Source organism: Panthera leo, chromosome D1 (assembly GCF_018350215.1).
Source record: "Panthera leo isolate Ple1 chromosome D1, P.leo_Ple1_pat1.1, whole genome shotgun sequence".
In the NCBI taxonomy this organism is placed as follows: Eukaryota; Metazoa; Chordata; class Mammalia; order Carnivora; family Felidae; genus Panthera; species Panthera leo.
Genome location: NC_056688.1, coordinates 106,764,961 through 106,781,615, shown reverse-complemented (window position 1 = coordinate 106,781,615; position 16,655 = coordinate 106,764,961). Strand labels below are relative to the sequence as shown.

General features: G+C 51.9%; 1 protein-coding gene and 1 pseudogene across 3 annotated transcripts in view; one reads left to right on the top strand and one right to left on the bottom strand.

The window, feature by feature from the left end:
• The window catches only part of LOC122200143 (phospholipase A and acyltransferase 3-like), a 40,574-nt gene extending 24,231 nt beyond the window's left edge, over positions 1-16,343 (top strand). For all 3 annotated transcript variants that reach the window (XM_042905611.1, XM_042905613.1, XM_042905612.1), the window contains exons 3-5: positions 1,926-2,028; positions 8,376-8,644; positions 16,064-16,343. In XM_042905611.1, the coding sequence (XP_042761545.1) occupies positions 1,926-2,028; positions 8,376-8,644; positions 16,064-16,165 (474 nt within the window). In that variant the 3' untranslated portion in view covers positions 16,166-16,343. The remainder of the gene's footprint in view (positions 1-1,925; positions 2,029-8,375; positions 8,645-16,063) is intronic.
• Positions 4,438-5,088, bottom strand: LOC122200227 (annotated as a pseudogene).
• Positions 16,344-16,655: the final 312 nt, after the last annotated feature.

Below are 16,655 nucleotides of genomic sequence, written 5' to 3'. Positions count from 1 at the left end.
ACCCCCAGCTAAACTCCCTTTGGGGGATTTCTGAAGACCCCCTAATTCTCACCAAACAATACACAATACATTTTTTTCTTTTATTCTGGAAAACAAGTGGGATTCATAAATTGCAACCATTGTCCATTGTTCTGAAGTAGGTTCCCAGTAAGGTCGGGGAGCCTTCTTTTTGGCAGACTATTTACAATCACTGCAGAAGAGAACATGATTTATCCATAACGTTTCTGTGAAAAGATTTTTTTCCTGTCATATGTAATAGTTATTTGCAGTTTTAATGTTTGTATAAATAGAAATGAACTTGCCATTGACCTTGCTTCGTAGGCCTTGTGGAGTTGTGATTGGCTAGTCCCACTAACCTTCGTTTTTATCCTAAGGGAGGCCATGCAGGGGTGAGTCCTCCCCATCGCATCCTTGATGAAATCTCTGTCAGGTCCGTGGAGCTTGGCGGTGGAATGTGGGCGAGCCCCCGTGGGTCTGCCCACCAAGGGCAAGCAGGCCAGAGGCTCCCCCACCCCCCCACCCCAGATCCTTCACTTGCTGAAGACTAAAGGGATTTTCCTTGCTCATTAAAGAGATTTAAGATTGGCTTGGACCAGAGAAGCTTGTCACCCCTGATTCTGGTCCAAATCGAATGCTCCCACCCCCAGCACTTAGCATAGGGTCTGTTGCTGGTCCCTCAATAATGCTAAGGCAAGTGATCTCGAACCTCTCTGAAGTTTTCTCCGGCTCTGCCCCACGTGCCCCAGCAGGGTAGGGCTCCCAGTGGCATTTCCCTGGCACACACGCACCCACTCACCCCTGCGCGCACTTCTTGTGAGGCCGTAAGAAGTATAATTTTGGGTTTTTGTCCCCAATTCCTGGCACGAGGCTTCTAAAACCCTTGTAATTTCCTGACTGACAGGAGAGAGAGGAGAATCTTTCATTATTCTTAACAAGCCCCTTCCACCCGCACTGGAGTTTCTGCTCATGAGGTGATGAGAGTTCAGAGCTGGAGGAACTGACCTGATTAGAGGGCTGGAAATTTCAGCCCCACCTCCGACCTCCTGGGAGGGGAGAGAGGCTGGAGGGCGAGATCATCGCTAAGGACCCATGAATGAATCAATCATGCCTGTGTAACTAACGCAGCCTCCGTGAGGACCCTAACCTAAGGGGTTCGGAGAGCTTCTGGGTCGGTGAACACAGGGAGGTGCTGGGAGAGTGGCACCCCGGACAGCTGTGTGCGTCCCACATGCCTTCCGGGTGCGGCGCGTCTCTGCCATCTGGCTGTTCTGAGTTGCATGCTTTATAACAAACCGGTGATCTAGTAAGTGAATGGTTCCTGAGTTCTGTGAGCCGTTGTAGCCAATTATAGAACCTGAGGGGGGGGGCGGATATGGGAACCCCTGATTTATAGCTGGTTGGTCAGAAGCGCAGGTGACACCCAGGATTTGTGACTGGCAGCTGAAGTGGAGTTGGCGGGGGGGGCAGCCTTGGGGGACTGAGCCCTTAACCCGTGGGGTCGGTGTTAACTCTGGGCAGTGAGTGTCAGAATCGGGGTAAATTGTACGACATCCAGTCCATTTCCACCGAGGATCGAATGGCTTGGTGTGGAAAAACCACATATCTGGTGTTAGAAGTGTTGGTGTGAGTATAGTGTACAGGAGGAAGAAGTTTCCTTTATTCATATACTAACATTCACACACACACACACACACACACACACACACACACACACACACAGAGCCACTCGTCATTGGGATGAGCAGCCGGGAGGACATTACTTCCAGAGACATACCAATTCTTGGTCAGGCCCAAGGCCAGGTTGCGGAGTACCTAAGAGACACCCTCCCAATTTGACAGCCTCTGGCAAGGGACCCCGGCCTCTGCTACCTGGTTCCAAGGTCTCACTTGTGCCACCTCTAACAGCCCTGTTCTTGATTTTGCAGCCAGAGCCCAAAGTTGGAGACCTGATTGAGATTTTCCGCCCTTTCTACAGACACTGGGCCATCTACGTTGGCGATGGATACGTGGTCCACCTGGCACCCCCAAGTAAGGGCGCGGAGGGCCTCTGCTGTGCTGGGGCTGGGAGGAGAGGGAGATGGGCGGCTGTGGGTAACAGGTGACCTCAGCTCCCCGCCTGGTGGCTGGTTCCTGAGTGCTGCGGGGAGGCAATCTGGTGTGAGGCAATGGTTTTCCAACTCTGCCCCTTGGGACCCTAAGGGTTCCCTATAGGGGCTGAGGTGGGCTTCCAAGGGGGTGGCTCTGCTTTTATGTTTTGTTTTTGTTTTTGTCTTGAGAGAGAGAGAGAGAATGTGAGCAGGGGACAGGGGCAGACAGAGAGGGAGGGAGAGAGAATCCCAAACAGGCTCTGAGTTTAGTGCAGAGCCTGACATGGGGCTTGATCCCACAACCCTGGGATCATGACCTGAGCCAAAATCAGGAGTTGGATGCTCAACTGACTGAGCCATGCAGGCGCCCAGAACACATTCAACTCTTTTTTTTTTTTTTTTTTTAACGTTTATTTATTTTTGAGACAGAGAGAGACAGAGCATGAGCGGGAAAGGGGCAGAGCGAGGGAGACACAGAATCTGAAACAGGCTCCAGGCTCTGAGCTGTCAGCACGGAGCCCGACGCGGGGCTCGAACTCACGGACCGTGAGATCGTGACCTGAGCCGAAGTCGGACGCTCAACCGACTGAGCCACCCAGGCGCCCCAACACATTCAACTCTTAAGTGTAAAGCTCCCTGAGAGAGCATGGGCTTTTGGGCAGCAGGTTTGGTGGTGAACCTAGTTTCTAGCCTTCAGTCTTGGTTTCCTTATCTGTGAACTGAGGCTAAGAACACTTCACCGGGAGAATCGTTGTGACGGTCCCCCATCACTTTTCTTACACCTTTTTTTTTCGCTTAAACTGAGGTATAACATAAATATAGTAAAGTACAGAAACAGAGTAAAGCGTATAGTCAGTGAATTAAAAAAAAAAAAGTCTCCATCCGTGTGACAGTGACCCAGATCAAGATCTGGAACATTTCCCCTACCCTAAGAGGCTCCCTCTTATCACTGCCCCACCCCCACCCCCAGGGATGATCGCTATTGTAGCTTCTCTTGCCATAAATCAGTTTTGCCTGCTCTAGACCTTCATGTCAGAAGAGCTGCATAGTCTGTGCTCCTTTGTGTCTGGCTTCTTTCCTTCAGCCCGTGAGAGTCATCGGCTTGTGAGTAGCAAGTTCTTTATCATTGCTGGGTGTTTTCTGTCATGTGAATACACCTTGGTTTGTTGTCCGTTCTCCCGCTGACGGACATTGGATTGGTTCCAGTTTTCGGCTGCTGTGAATACAGTTGCTGTGGACATTCTTGGACAAGTCTTTTGCCCCCACCCTCCCCCTTCCTCTAACTAATGGCCTCACCCCCATGTCTTCTCTAGATAACTCCCTGTAGAGCGAATCTTTGATTGTCTACCATGGCCATCAACGCTTCTTCACTTGCCCGTCTCTCTTCGGTTCCCTCCACTGGGCTGTCTCTTTGTTTAGCCCCCTCCCAAAGTAGCCCTTCTCACAGCTACTGAAAGACCTTTCACATCTTGACAAAGCTAAAGGTCCATTTTCTCATCAAAACTTACTAGTCTTCTCTGCAGCATTTGACACGAGCAACCTCTCTCTGGTCTTCACCCAGCACCCGTCTTTCTTCCTCTCTCACTGGGCCCTCCTTTCATGGTCTCCTGTGTGGGTTCTTCATCCTGTCCCATATCCCTCATCCTTACTCTCCCCAGGTGACCTCTCGGGTCCCTGGCTTCCAGCACTTTCTATTGGTGGATGTTTCCTAAGCCCATACCCGCAGCTTAGGCCTCCCCGCTCAGCTTCAGCCTTGTACATAGCCTCTTGACCACTTGGCATCTCCACTCGGGTGTCCAGGTGGCACATTGAACTTGACACGCCCTGAAAGTCTCCAGTGGATGACACTACCCAGCTTCTGGAGCCCAAAATCCAGGCGTCATCCTCAATCCTTCTCACCCCGCATCTGATCCACCAGGAAAGCTGGTTGCCTTTTCTCCAAGACAGACCCCGGGTCTGATCACATCTCACCGTCTCCACTGTCGTGCCCTGGGGTAAGCCACCATTCTCTCCTCTGAAGCTTCCGGCTGGTCTCTCTGCCCCTCGCCCGCTTGTGGCCCGTCCCTCCTTCCCTGGGCAGCCAGCATGATCATTCTAAAGTATAAATCTGATTATGTGACTTCTCTCCTTAAAATTCCTCCCCCCTCTCAGTTCAAGTTTAATAGAAACAACCAAAGATCAAAAGCGATGCCCCACTTCCTTGCAGATCAGGTGGCCTGCCCCATAGCACAGCCTGAGCTGTGACCAGGAAGAAAGGAAGGAAGGCAGACCCGAGGAAGAAAGGCTGGCCTCCCCAGCCCCTGCAGGAAAGGCCTGTCCTATCCCAGTACCAAATCTAAAGTCTTGTGTTTTAAGCATGACAATGGTACAAAAGAGGTTTTGTTTTCATGGCCGCCCACTGCAGCCCGGCCCGAAAATGACCCAGCGCTCGCCTCTGCTTAGAGAATTATTCTTTGCTCTTCTGGACATCGGGCTTGACTGTATCACTGTCAGGCTTTCAGCCAGCTGGGCCCACTCCCCCCCATGCTTGTCAGTAAACTGGGAGGCCCGAACGAGTCTCAGAGTCTCATCCACAGAGCGGCCGACAGGGAGGTCATTCACATGATGTGCCAAAGGATTCCTTCATGATCAATGATAAAGAGGCCCCTGAACGAGATGCCTTCATCAGCCTTGAAGACTCCATTGTCCTGAGCGATGGTACCCTGGGGGTGCGATACCTGGGTCCCAGTCCTGGGCGTGTGGATCCACGACAGAAGTGAGAGTCCACAGAAGCACCAATCACTTGCAGTCGAGTTTCTTACATTCTCCCGTCCTGTCACTGACGGCAAAGATCTCCGTGGGGGTCGCGAAGGTGAAAAGACAAGAGAGTAGGAGAAGAACACAGCGTAGATTTTCCTTAGTGGTCAGAGAGGCTGATGCCTTTGAACTGGTCATCTGGCATAACGGCCGTGGCTTTGTACTTGGGGGCAGGGTGCCCAGTTTTGGCATTTCCTGAAGCCATCTTGCTATCTGTCCCTAACCACTCTCGAGCACCAGAGCTCACCTGGATGCCTCCCCCTTCATGGCACCCTAAGTTGAGTAGGGCAGGTCCCCGGGAGGGGGGGCGGGATGAGGAAAAAGTGCCAACCGGGGTGTGGGAGTGCTTCTCACCAGCTCTGAGACAACGTGCCAAAGACCAGTTGGGAAGAAGATGCCCCTTAAAATTCTTTTTTTTTTTTGAATTTGTTTTAAGTTTATTCATTTTTGTGAGAGAGAGACAGAGCATGAGCAGGGGAGGGGCAGAGAGGGGGGGTGCGGGACACAGAATCCAAAGCAGGCGCCAGGCTCTGAGCTGTCAGCACAGAGCCCGATGTGGGGCTCGAACTCACGAACCGCGAGATCATGACCTGAGCTGAAGTCAGATGCTTAACTGATTGAGCCACCCAGGTGCCCCAATTCTTTTTTTTTTAAATGTTTATTTTTGAGAGAGACCAAGAGAGAGAGTGCGAATGAACAGGGGAGGGGCAGAGAGAGAGACAGAGGGTCCGAAGCAGGCTCTGCGCTGACAGCAGAGAGCCTGATGGGGGGCTCGAACTCACCTGAACCGAAGTCGGAGGCCTAACTGACTGAGCCACCCAGCCACCCCCAAATTCTTGATCGGCTTTTCCATGACACATAGAATAAGACTCAAAGTTTATACTGTGGCCCATGAGGTCCGGTGTGGTCTGGCCTCTGCTTGCCTCTCTGACCCTCATCTTTCTCTCCCCTCCTCCTGGGTCTCTGGATTGCAGCCACACCGGCCTCCCTGCAGCCTCTGGAGCCTACCACACTCTTCCTTCTGGAGGCCCTTGCCCTTGCCCTTGCCCTTCCTTTTGCATGTGATGCTCCTTCCTGGATCTCAGCACAGCTGCCTTGCCCCCATCATTCCAGGCTCCACTCGACGCCCATTCCCTGGGGTGGCCCTCCCCTTCCCGAGCCTCCCCTCTCCTGTAATCCTCTCCTAGTCATCGTCTCCTGTAATATTTCACCTAATCTAATCCAGAGCATATTCACTACCTAGAAGTACCTGATTTTGTGTATTTGTTCCTTATCGGGGTGAGTCCTCTCACTGGAATATGAGCCACTTGAGGGGAGGCACCCTGTCCGGTTCATGCCCCTCTCTCCAGCACCTTGGACAAGGCCCGACACACAGGAGGGCCTCCGTGTTGACTGATTGCACAGTGGATGTACCTGGTGGACAGGAGACAGGGGAGGGCATGGCAGGGATCCTGGGGACAGGTGTGTGTCACGGGTCATTGGGTGGGTGATGCTCCTTTAATGGGAAAAGTTTCTTCCACATGTATCTTCTCATGAGAGCCACGCAGGAATCTTGCCAGATAGCTCAGGACTGACCTCATGCTACTCAGGAAATGGTAGAAATCAGAGTTGGAAGGAAGCATGGAGAACGACCCTAATGATAGTGACAGCTGACACTTGCTGGGCACTCCCCCTGTTCCAGGCACCAGAGAAGTCACCTTACATGGCCAGGTCTGATCATCCTTGCAGCCCCCACTGCGGTACAGTAGGGACAGAGAGGGCTGTTATCATCTCTGTTCTACAAGGACTTAGAGACTCTGAGAAGTTGAGCACCTTGCCCAAGGTCACACAGCAGATAGAGGTAGAGGTGGGAGTTGAACTCTGGCTGTCTGACTCTCCATTCTGGGCCTTTAACCATGATGTTATACTGCCCAGTCTGATATTTCCCCCAATTCAGTCATCAAACGTGTGCCATACGCATGTGCCCTTTCTATGATTGCTTAATTAATATTTTCTTTTTTTAAAAAAAGATTTGTTTTTAAGTTTATTTATTTTGAGAGAGAGCGAGAGAGCATGAAGAGGGAAGGGACAGAGAGAGAGGGAGAGGGAGAGGGAGAGGGAGAGAGAATCCCAAGCAGGCTCCCTGCTGTCAGCACAGAGCCCGACACAGGGCTCGATCCCACACACCATGAGATCGTGACCTGAGCAGAAAATCAAGAGTCGGATGCTCAGCTGACTGAGCCACCCAGGCATCCTACTTAATTAATATTTTCTTTAATGGCTAACTTAAAAAAATTTTTTTAACGTTTATTTTTGAGAGAACGCGCGAGCAGGGGAGGGGCAGAGCGAGAGGGAGACACGGAATCCGAAGCAGGCTCCAGGCTCTGAGCTGTCGGCACAGAGCCCGACGCGGGGCCCGAACCCACAGACCGCAAGATCATGACCTGAGCCGAAGTTGGATGCTCAACCGACTGAGCCACGCAGGCGCCCCTATTTTTTTTAAATTGAAGTATCGCTGACACACGATGTTGCATTAGCTTCAGGTGTGCAGTGAAGGGACAAGTCTGCCCGTTCCGCTGTGCTCACCGCAAGTCTAGACGCCATCCGCCCCCAGAAGAGGCTACTACGACATCCCTAATGACACTCCCTGTGCTGTGCCTTTTATCCCCGTGACTGCCTCACCCCGTAACTGGAAGCCTGTACCTCCCACTCCCACCCCACCCCTGCTCCTTCCCCTCTGGCGACCACCGTTTCATTCTCTGTCTTATGGGTCTGTTTCTGCTTTTCGTTTATCTCTTTAGTCATTTGTTTCGTTTTTTAAGTTCCACGTGTAAGTGAAATTATACGGAATCCACCTTTCCCCGTCTGACTTCTTTCGCTTCGCGTTAATACCCTCAAGCTCCACCCGTGTTGTTGCAAATAGCAAGACCTCATCCTTTTTTGTGGCTGAGTAATATTCCACAGGCAGTTTAATTTCTGGAGCTTTGGTGTCCCTTCCAGTCCCTCAGCCTCGGCCGGGGCCGTGCCAGTGCACCCAGGGGGCCTCCCTGGCACCACGTCTCGAGGAACTGCTTCCAGAAGTCTGGGAGCTACAGATCCACCTTTTCGGCAGTAATCAGCCTTGTGTTTGTCACGGGAGCGCATCCCTGCTGGACTCCCAGAAGGGTCATACTCTATTCCCCTAGGGAGATGGCTGTGCTCAGGGCCCATATTTGCACAGCCAAGAGGGCCCCTGAGGAGTCACGGGGTGTAGAAGGTCAGCTTCTCTGGGTCCAAAAAAAAAAAAGATCACACCAAATCCCGAAACTTGACCACTCCACATTTCGGATAAGGAAACCGGGGCCCAGAGACCGCAAGTACCTTCTCCAAAGCCACACAGCAGGTGTCTGGCCCTGCTCCCCGTTCCCTCCCACATCGGCTCACGCTCTCGTGGTTGGTGCCAAGGGCCTGCGGACGGACCCCGACGGGCCTGCCCGGGACCGATCCCTCTGTCTCCTCTTTGTGAATCCTCAGGTGAAATTGCGGGAGCGGGCGCGGCCAGCATCATGTCCACCCTGACTGAGAAGGCCGTGGTGAAAAAAGAGCGGCTGGATGACGTGGTCGGGAGAGACAGGTACCAGGTCAATAACAAACACGACGACAAGTACTCGCCGCTGCCTCCCGGCAAAATCGTCCAGCGGGCGGAGCAGCTGGTGGGCCAGGAGCTGCCCTACTCGCTGCCCTGTGAGAACTGCGAGCACTTTGTGAACGAGCTGCGCTACGGAGTCGCCCGCAGCGATCAGGTGCGTCCCCAGCCTGTGTCCCCGTCCCCCCGGAGCCGGGCCATGCCGTCAGCTGACTGTGGCTGGGCGTCAGGCACAAAGACGATGAAGCAGTTAGAGGCAGGATCCCTGCCGTCGTCAGCCGCTGCCTTGATGGAATCCTGTGTTTTGAATAACCTTCTTCTTTTTTTTTTTTTAAGTTTATTTATTTATTTTGGGAGAGGGGAGCACAAGTGGGGGAGGGGCAGGGGGAGAAAGAGAGAGAGAGAGAGAGAGGGAGAAACCCAAGCAGGCTCCGCACTGTCCGTGCAGAGCCCGACGCGGGGCTCGAACTCACGAACCGTGAGATCATGACCTGAGCCACCCAGGGGCCCCAACACTGTTCTTCTTTTATCCACTTAGAACTTTGCTAAGAGTGAAGAAAGCGCACGTTAGAATTTTCCTGTGCCCAGGAATAATTCTGGGGCTTCGCGTGGGGGAGCTGTGTCATCTAACCGCCTAATTTTCTGTGGTCTAACAGAATTTCAGTCTGTCCGCTTAAAAAAACCAAAAGGCAGATTTCTTCGCCTTTCTAACGAGGGACAGCTTTTTCTGTTTCATGCTGTTCTCCTTGAAGACCTGTGTGTGCTCACACCATGTGGCCCTTTTTTGTGATCAGAGCTCCCATAATTCAGCGCGGGGCCTGGGCTCACCCAGCAGCCCCGCGACTAGGAAATGCTCGGTGGTGGCCGTAGTGCTGACTCTCTCAGGCTGGTCACTACCCGCGCCCCCCCATCCCCCGTAAAATGTGCACTATCAGAACTAACTAGAGACCACTTTCTTGCATTTGATGATACCCTTTGATGCCTCACGGACCACGCTCGCAGTCAGGCTATTGTGGTTTTCCTTGACAAAGTACCTTTTGTCTGAAGCCGCTGCCTCAGCATTTGCCCTCACTCTGTGAGGTTCTGTAGAGAACTGGGGGCGCGTTGTGCCTCCTGCATCATCTGAAACTGTTTGTCCCACCCGGACAGATCCGTCGAGCGAGGAAAACGCTGGGGACAAGTGCTTTCGGGCAGGTTCCATAACAGAGAAGCACAGCTGTCACAAGGCCATGCCGGATTTCCTCCAGGAGGAAGGCTAAAGGTTGGCTTGTAGGCAAATGTCAGGTCAGCAGCTTCGTCCGGACTCCGTCGTCATGCCTTCTGGCTACTGGGAACGGCGGTTCTGGGTACCACGCTCGTGACGTCAGTGATGCGGGCGTATTTCCTGACACCGCGCACAGCTATGGTGGGTCCGTTTATGGCCCACGTAAGCCTGGGCAGCACCAAGATGTATATATTTTTCACCATCGAAGACCTCCAAGTTCCTCTCTCCAGGGGGTCATGTAGGAGTTTGGGCAGCCACAGCATCCAATCCAGGCAGCCTGTGAGCTTAGGTGGCAAGGGCAGTGTCGACCGTGTTGGGTAAGCGTGTTCGTTTTGGGTGTCAAGTTCATAGTTTCCATCCTTTTTATTCCTGCAATTTTTGGCACGTTGTCCTCATTGGACTTCTTGGCATAAAAGCGAGGATCGAAAATCGTTGTCTTTGCTGTCCCTGGTTCTGCTTCAACGGCTGACTTGGTTTGTGGGTGAGATTTCTTGATCCTTGTTCATGATGCTTTTTCCTGCCTTCGTTGGGAAAAAGCACAGTTTTGCTGATTTGGGGCATTGTGTCTTCACTGGGGACAGTGGCTGTGGGCGGAAGGGAGGGCTGGCTCTCCCTTTGCTTTGTCACGGGAGCCCGTGCCCCCAGAGTTGCGCCTGGATAGTGCTGGAAATGGGAAGAGGCCGAACTTTCTCACGGTTTCTTGCTGATCTGAATTGTTTCCGCGGAGTTTTGTTACCTTCAGTGTTGCTGCTGCACCTGATAACACGCGAAGGGCGGAACGGTGGCTGTGAGGACACGGTGGCTTAGAAGCTGGGAAAGAAACTGGGGAAAGGGCCACTGGATACATTGGCTCTGCGGCCGGAGTGTACATTAGGGCAACTGACTTCTGTGTTGGGGGTGTTTTTTTCTTTTTTAATGTGTATTTATTTATTTTGAGAGAGAGAGAGAGCAGGGGAGGAGCAGAGAAAGAGGGAGAGAGAGAGAATCCCAAGCAGGCTCTGCGCTGTCACTGCAGAGCCCAATGCGGGATTCCAACCCATGAACCATGCGATCATGACCTGAGCAGGAGCCGAGAGTTGGACGTGCAACCGACCGAGCCACCCAGGTGCCCCTTGGGGTGTTTTCTAAGCTTCAGAGTACATCCTCAACACTCACTAGCAGAGGCTTTTTACCGACACCGAAACGAGGGTCTTAACGTCCACAGAGCTCATCTATGGCCACCACGTTTCGGCTCAGTGGCAGACTGTCGGGTTCTCGAATTATACAAGGAGAGTGCTGTGCACGTCGAACGGACTTGAATGTTGAGGTGAAAAAAGAGCCGGGGACAGCAGATCTAATTCCTGAAAGCCTATCAGAGGTAGACAGAGTCCCGTCGTCTGGAACACCAAGAGCAAAGCTGAGTGCACTCTTAGGCACTTGAGACAAACCAGGTTGAAGGGCAGAGGTCAGAGGTAAGGGGAAGGTTTCCAACAAAGTGAAGGATGAATCTGAGCTCTGTGTGTGTGTGTGTGTGTGTGTGTGTGTGTGTGTGTGCGCGTGCACGTGCAGGCGTGCAGGAGCCCCCAGTGGCCCCGTCACAAAGCCAGACTATCACAACAGCAATCATTTAATCACATGCTTCTGTTCGATCAGCGTAACACATAGTTGTCTGTGTGACGCATCAGCGACGTTTTCCCGTGGCTGTCTGCTGGGATGTCACGTGTGTGTCTTCCTGAAATGCCCGTAGTCTTTGCCTCACCTATGGGATGGCTTCCCCATCACCTTCCTGCCTTTCAAGTCTTGTAGACGTGGCGTCGGCATTCCAAGTGGGTGCAGAAGGGTTTCGCGGCAGGTTTCTGAGCTAACTGTGGTTGCCTCTATTTTTTTGTCTTTTGGTGGTGGTGTTTCTGGAGAAGTCTTAGAAATTTAATTTTTAATCTTTCCAAGTAACGCATGCACACAATTTGTAAAGACAACCAGGGCTCAGGGTACCCTACCCCACACCTCTCTACTCCTCCCCATCCCCCCCAGCAGCCACTCTTCTCTCTTTGAGTTTGGCATGTACCTATTTCTGAATTTCTTGTATTATATTTCTTCTTATTATTTTAACGTTTATTTAGTTTTGAGACCGGGGGGGGGAGGGGCAGAGAGAGAGGGAGAGAGAGAGAGAGGGAGAGAGAGAATGAGCGGGGGAGGGGCAGAGAGAGAGGGAGGGAGAGAGAGAGGGAGAGAGAGAATGAGCGGGGGAGGGGCAGAGAGAGAGGGAGAGAGAGAGAGAGGGAGAGAGAGAATGAGCGGGGGAGGGGCAGAGAGAGAGGGAGAGAGAGAGAGAGGGAGAGAGAGAATGAGCGGGGGAGGGGCAGAGAGAGAGGGAGGGAGAGAATGAGCGGGGGAGGGGCAGAGAGAGAGGGAGAGAGAGAGAGAGGGAGAGAGAGAGAGAATGAGCGGGGGAGGGGCAGAGAGAGAGGGAGGGAGAGAGAGAGGGAGAGAGAGAATGAGCGGGGGAGGGGCAGAGAGAGAGGGAGGGAGAGAGAGAGAGAGGGAGAGAGAGAGACTCTTCCAAGCAGGCTTCATGTCACAGCGTGGAGCCCAACATGGGCCTTGAACGCATGAACCATGAGATCGTGACCTGAGCCGAAACCAAGAGTTGGGCCCCCTAACCGACGGAGCTCCCCAGGCGCCCCAGGGTTTCCTTTTTCCTCGAAGATAATTATTATCCCCTTTCATTGCTTAGTTTTCCTTGTACCTATTGTCACTTCTCCCCACGCTGTCTGATTAGCCCTCAGTACAGTTTTCCACAAGGGAAATCATGTCCAAGTGACCTATCAGTTCCAGGATGTTCTCTTTGGACACACGCATCCCCGAGATGGCCATTCTGCCGTCAGTGCTGGTTGGCTCTTGGCTGACCGCATGGTTTTAGCCCAGGATTTCCCTTTGCTGTCTTCCTTGGGATTTCCTTTGCCTTTCTCTTGGGTCGGATACCCTGGTTCCATGATCTCTTCATTTCTTATTTCTCGGAGTTTCTCTTAATTTACGTAGACCACATCCCTCAGAAGTTGCTTTAGGTTCGAAAGACAGTACATGAGGTAACGGGGATGCTGAGGCACACCACTCTTACCTGGTTTGGTTACTGTATAGGCTTCCTCTGGCTGCCGTCACAAATTACCACAAATTTAGTAGCTTAAAACAACCCAGAGTTACTGCCTTACCGTCGTGGAGGTTGGAGGTCTAAAAATGGTTTCACTGGGCTAAAATCAAGGTGCCAGCAGGGCTGTGTTCTTTTCTAGAGATTCCGGGAGAGAATCTATTTTCTTGCCTTTTCTGGCTTCTAGAGGCTTCCTGCGCTGCTCGGCTTGAAGCCCGTCCTCCGTGTTCAAAATCAGCAATTGTTGATTGAGCCTTTCTCACATTGCACGACGCTGACTCTTCTGATGCCCTCTTCCATCTTGTAAGGAACTTCACGGTTACACCTTGGAGCCCACGTGGGTAACCCAAGGTTAGATCCCCTTTTTAGGGTAAGTTGACTAGCAACCTAATTCTATCTGTACTCTTAGTTCTCTCTCGCCATGTAGCACAATATACTTCCAGGTCCCTGGAATTAGGACATGGACGTCTTCAGGGGGCCATATTTCTGCCTCCCGGTTACTCTCTACAGCTGGCACAAGGCTGTTGTCCCGGGGATCTCCCCTCCCCATCATGCTGGAGAAATTCTCTTCTGTCCACTTTCGTCCCGGAGCGCCCCCTCTTCTGCGCCTCGTGTCTTCTTTCGTGGTTTACTCCCTTGTTCTGGCGGGAACCTTCTTTAGCAGCTTCTTGAAAAAGGATGTATGGAAGGTACATTTTTGAAAACACTGTGTTTCTGAATTATTTTGTTTTACCCTTGCCCCTGATTTGATAGTTTGGATACGGAATTTCTAGTTTAGAAATTGTTTTGCTCTAGAATTTTGGAGGCAATATTCCATTGTCTTCTTGTTTCCGGAATTGCTTTGGAGAAATCTAAAGCGATCCCAACTCTTGATCTCTTGATCTTTCCTGTTTCCTGTTTTCCTTCCCTGTGCTAGCATTTGGTGTATCTTTTCTTTACCCAATTTTCTTTATCATTATTATTATTTTTTAATATTGAGAGAGAAAGAGAGAGAGAGAGCACTAGTGGGGGAGAGGGGCAGAAGGAGAGAGGGAGAGAGAATTCCAAGCAGGCTCCATGCTCAGCCCAGAGCCCAAAGGAGGGGCTCGATCCCACGACCCTGGGATCATGACCTGAGCTGAAATCAAGAGTCGGACGCTCAACCCACTGAGCCACCCAAGTGCCTCTCTTTACCTAGTTTTCTAAAATTTCACAGTCGTGTGCCTTGGTCTACGTTTATCCATCATGATGGGCCTCAGAACACCATTTCCATCTGAAAACCCGCCTCGCTTAGTCCATGAATTATTTCATTGTTGATTCTCCTCTGTGTTTCCTGTATTATCTCTTTCTGGAACGTCTATTATTCAGATATTGGCCTGCCTGGATTATTCCCTCTTGTTTCCTTTGGCTTCTGTTTTCTTTGTCTTCATCTTTTGGCTCTTTTTAAAAAAAAATTTTTTTTTTCTGAGAGATTTCCTCAACTTTATCTTTCAAACTTTCTATTGAGTCTGTCATTTCCATTGTGCTTTCTAAGAATTGTTTTTATTCTCTCAATATTCTATTACTTGTTATATACCGTGTGTTATTTATTGGATGCAGTACGTCCTCTTATTCTCTAGCGATCATTTTTAAAAAAGATGTTTTCTTTCCTCGATACGGTTTCTGGGTGCCTGGGTGGCTCATTCGGCTAAGCGTCCGACTCTTGATTTCAGCTTGGGTCGTGATCTCACGGTTCGTGGGTTCGAGCCCCACATCAGGCTCCGTGCTGACAGTGTGGAGCCTGCTTGAGATTCTCCCTCTCCCCCCCCCCTCTCTCTGCCCCTCCCCTGCTCTCTCTCTGTCTCAAAATAAATAAATAAACTTTAAAAAACTAAACCTAGTTATTAAAAAACATAGATACGGTTTCTGGTTCCCCAGATTGTGTTTTGTTGGTTTTGCTCTCTGTCTCCTGTTTCAGAGTCTTCCTCAGATGTCTGGTATCCTGGTCGTATGCTCATGACTCAGGGTGGGTGGTTTCCTACAGAATGGAAAGTCCGAGTGAACTGAGAGGGGACAGTGGCTTGCTGACTTTGAGTTTCACTTCTGGGTGACATAGGTGGACAGTTTGTTGGGGAATCTTCATATCGGTATCTTTTGTTTTTACTTGGGCTGGTCAGATTCCCTGGGAAAGTTTTCCTGACTCTTGTGTGATGGGTCAAGTTCTGGGAGCAGAGAGGGGCAGGCGGGCCAAGGGTCTCACCTTTAGCATGTTTCTGGTCTCTCCCTCCCTTGTTTTGGGCACATCCTCATGTGTGCTTCTGGATTTCCAGAAGGCCCCCAAGCCTTCCGTTTCACCGTCTGCAGAGCATAAACTTTCAGACTTCCGCTGTGGTTAAGGAGGGGTCCGGGGACCTAGCTGCAGAGCTCTCTCTCCTGTTTCCGGAGGTATTTGACATTGCCAATAGGTGATCTTTCCTGAGGATCCTGTGGTACAACTTGGGTGGATCCTCAACTTTTCCTGCTGCTGCCTTAGAATGTAGAGTTCTGTGGGTCCCTTGTGGAATTATGCCTAAAACGAGTGCCTTACTCGTTTTAGGAGAGAGTGTAATTTGACACACGTTCACTTTTTACCCCGAAATCTACTCTGACTTTTGCGACACTTCCCCCCCCCCCCCCAGTACAAGCAATACAAGTCAGCAATCCTAATAAAGTATGACATCACTACTGCTCGTAGTCGGGGGCTCATATAAGAACTCGTAGAGAGCAACTCTGTGCCTGGCAGAACTGGGCACGGGGGTGCAGCCAGACACAAGGCAAGGGAGACAGGCGAGGTCCTGGCTCTCATGAAGGTCGAGGTTGGCATACTGACCATTCAACACGAGTTCCTGCCCCGCTTTGCACTCGCTTCAAGGGCTCCCCGCAGCCACCCGGGCTTCGCCGCCCTGCCCTTCGCACAACCGCGCTCTGGGGGTTTATGTGCTTTCAATACCCACAGAGTGAATCGAGTTGCCCTTAGGCCCATGTGCGTTCCTGGCCAGCTGGCTCCATCCATCTGTTCTTTCCCCATCCAGCCCTCTTCTCCCCATTTCCCTGCCAATATCCGTTGACTCCCGGGTTTGTCGAGTGGGCCAAGGGGCATGTGAGTCTCCCGGAGCGGAGCGTTCTTGTCGCAGGTACGGCCTGCACGCGGAGTCCCCACAGAGTCTGATCTCCCCTCCGCTCTCTTGCAGGTCAGAGACGCCGTCGTGGCGGCTGGCATCGCCGGCGTGGGCTTGGCCGCCGTGGGCCTCATCGGAGTCATGTTCTCCAGAAACAAGCGGCAGAAGCAATGAGTGGGAAGGGACCGTCCCAGCAGCAGTGACTTTTGTACACTCAGGGGGTCTTGTCGGGCCGGAGGTGTTGAGGTTTCAGTTTGCGGATTTCATGCTGTTTGATGATACGGCTTATTTTCGCAGGATAAAATAAAGCCCAGTAAGGGAGGATTTTGCTGGAGGAAATGCAGCAAGAGCTGCCTGGTGTGAAGTGTGTCAGGCGCACAGCTGGGCCCTGTTCCTTGTGCCCTGGACCCTCTGGTGGTCTTCCCTGCCTGTCTTTGCCGGCTGCGTTCTTCCCCTTGTAGGAAACAGGCCGACTCCTGAGCTCAAGTAATGGGCATCTCGGGTTGCGGGGAGACAGGCGAGCAGCCGGGGAGACGGACAGATGGACGTGACCGATGCGCGAGGACGGGACCCTTGGCCCGGAACGAGACCCGGGACGGCTTCTTCCGGGGCTCAGCAGCCGAGGTCTGCGGATGGTCAGTGGAGCCAAAGCCCAAACCAAAGC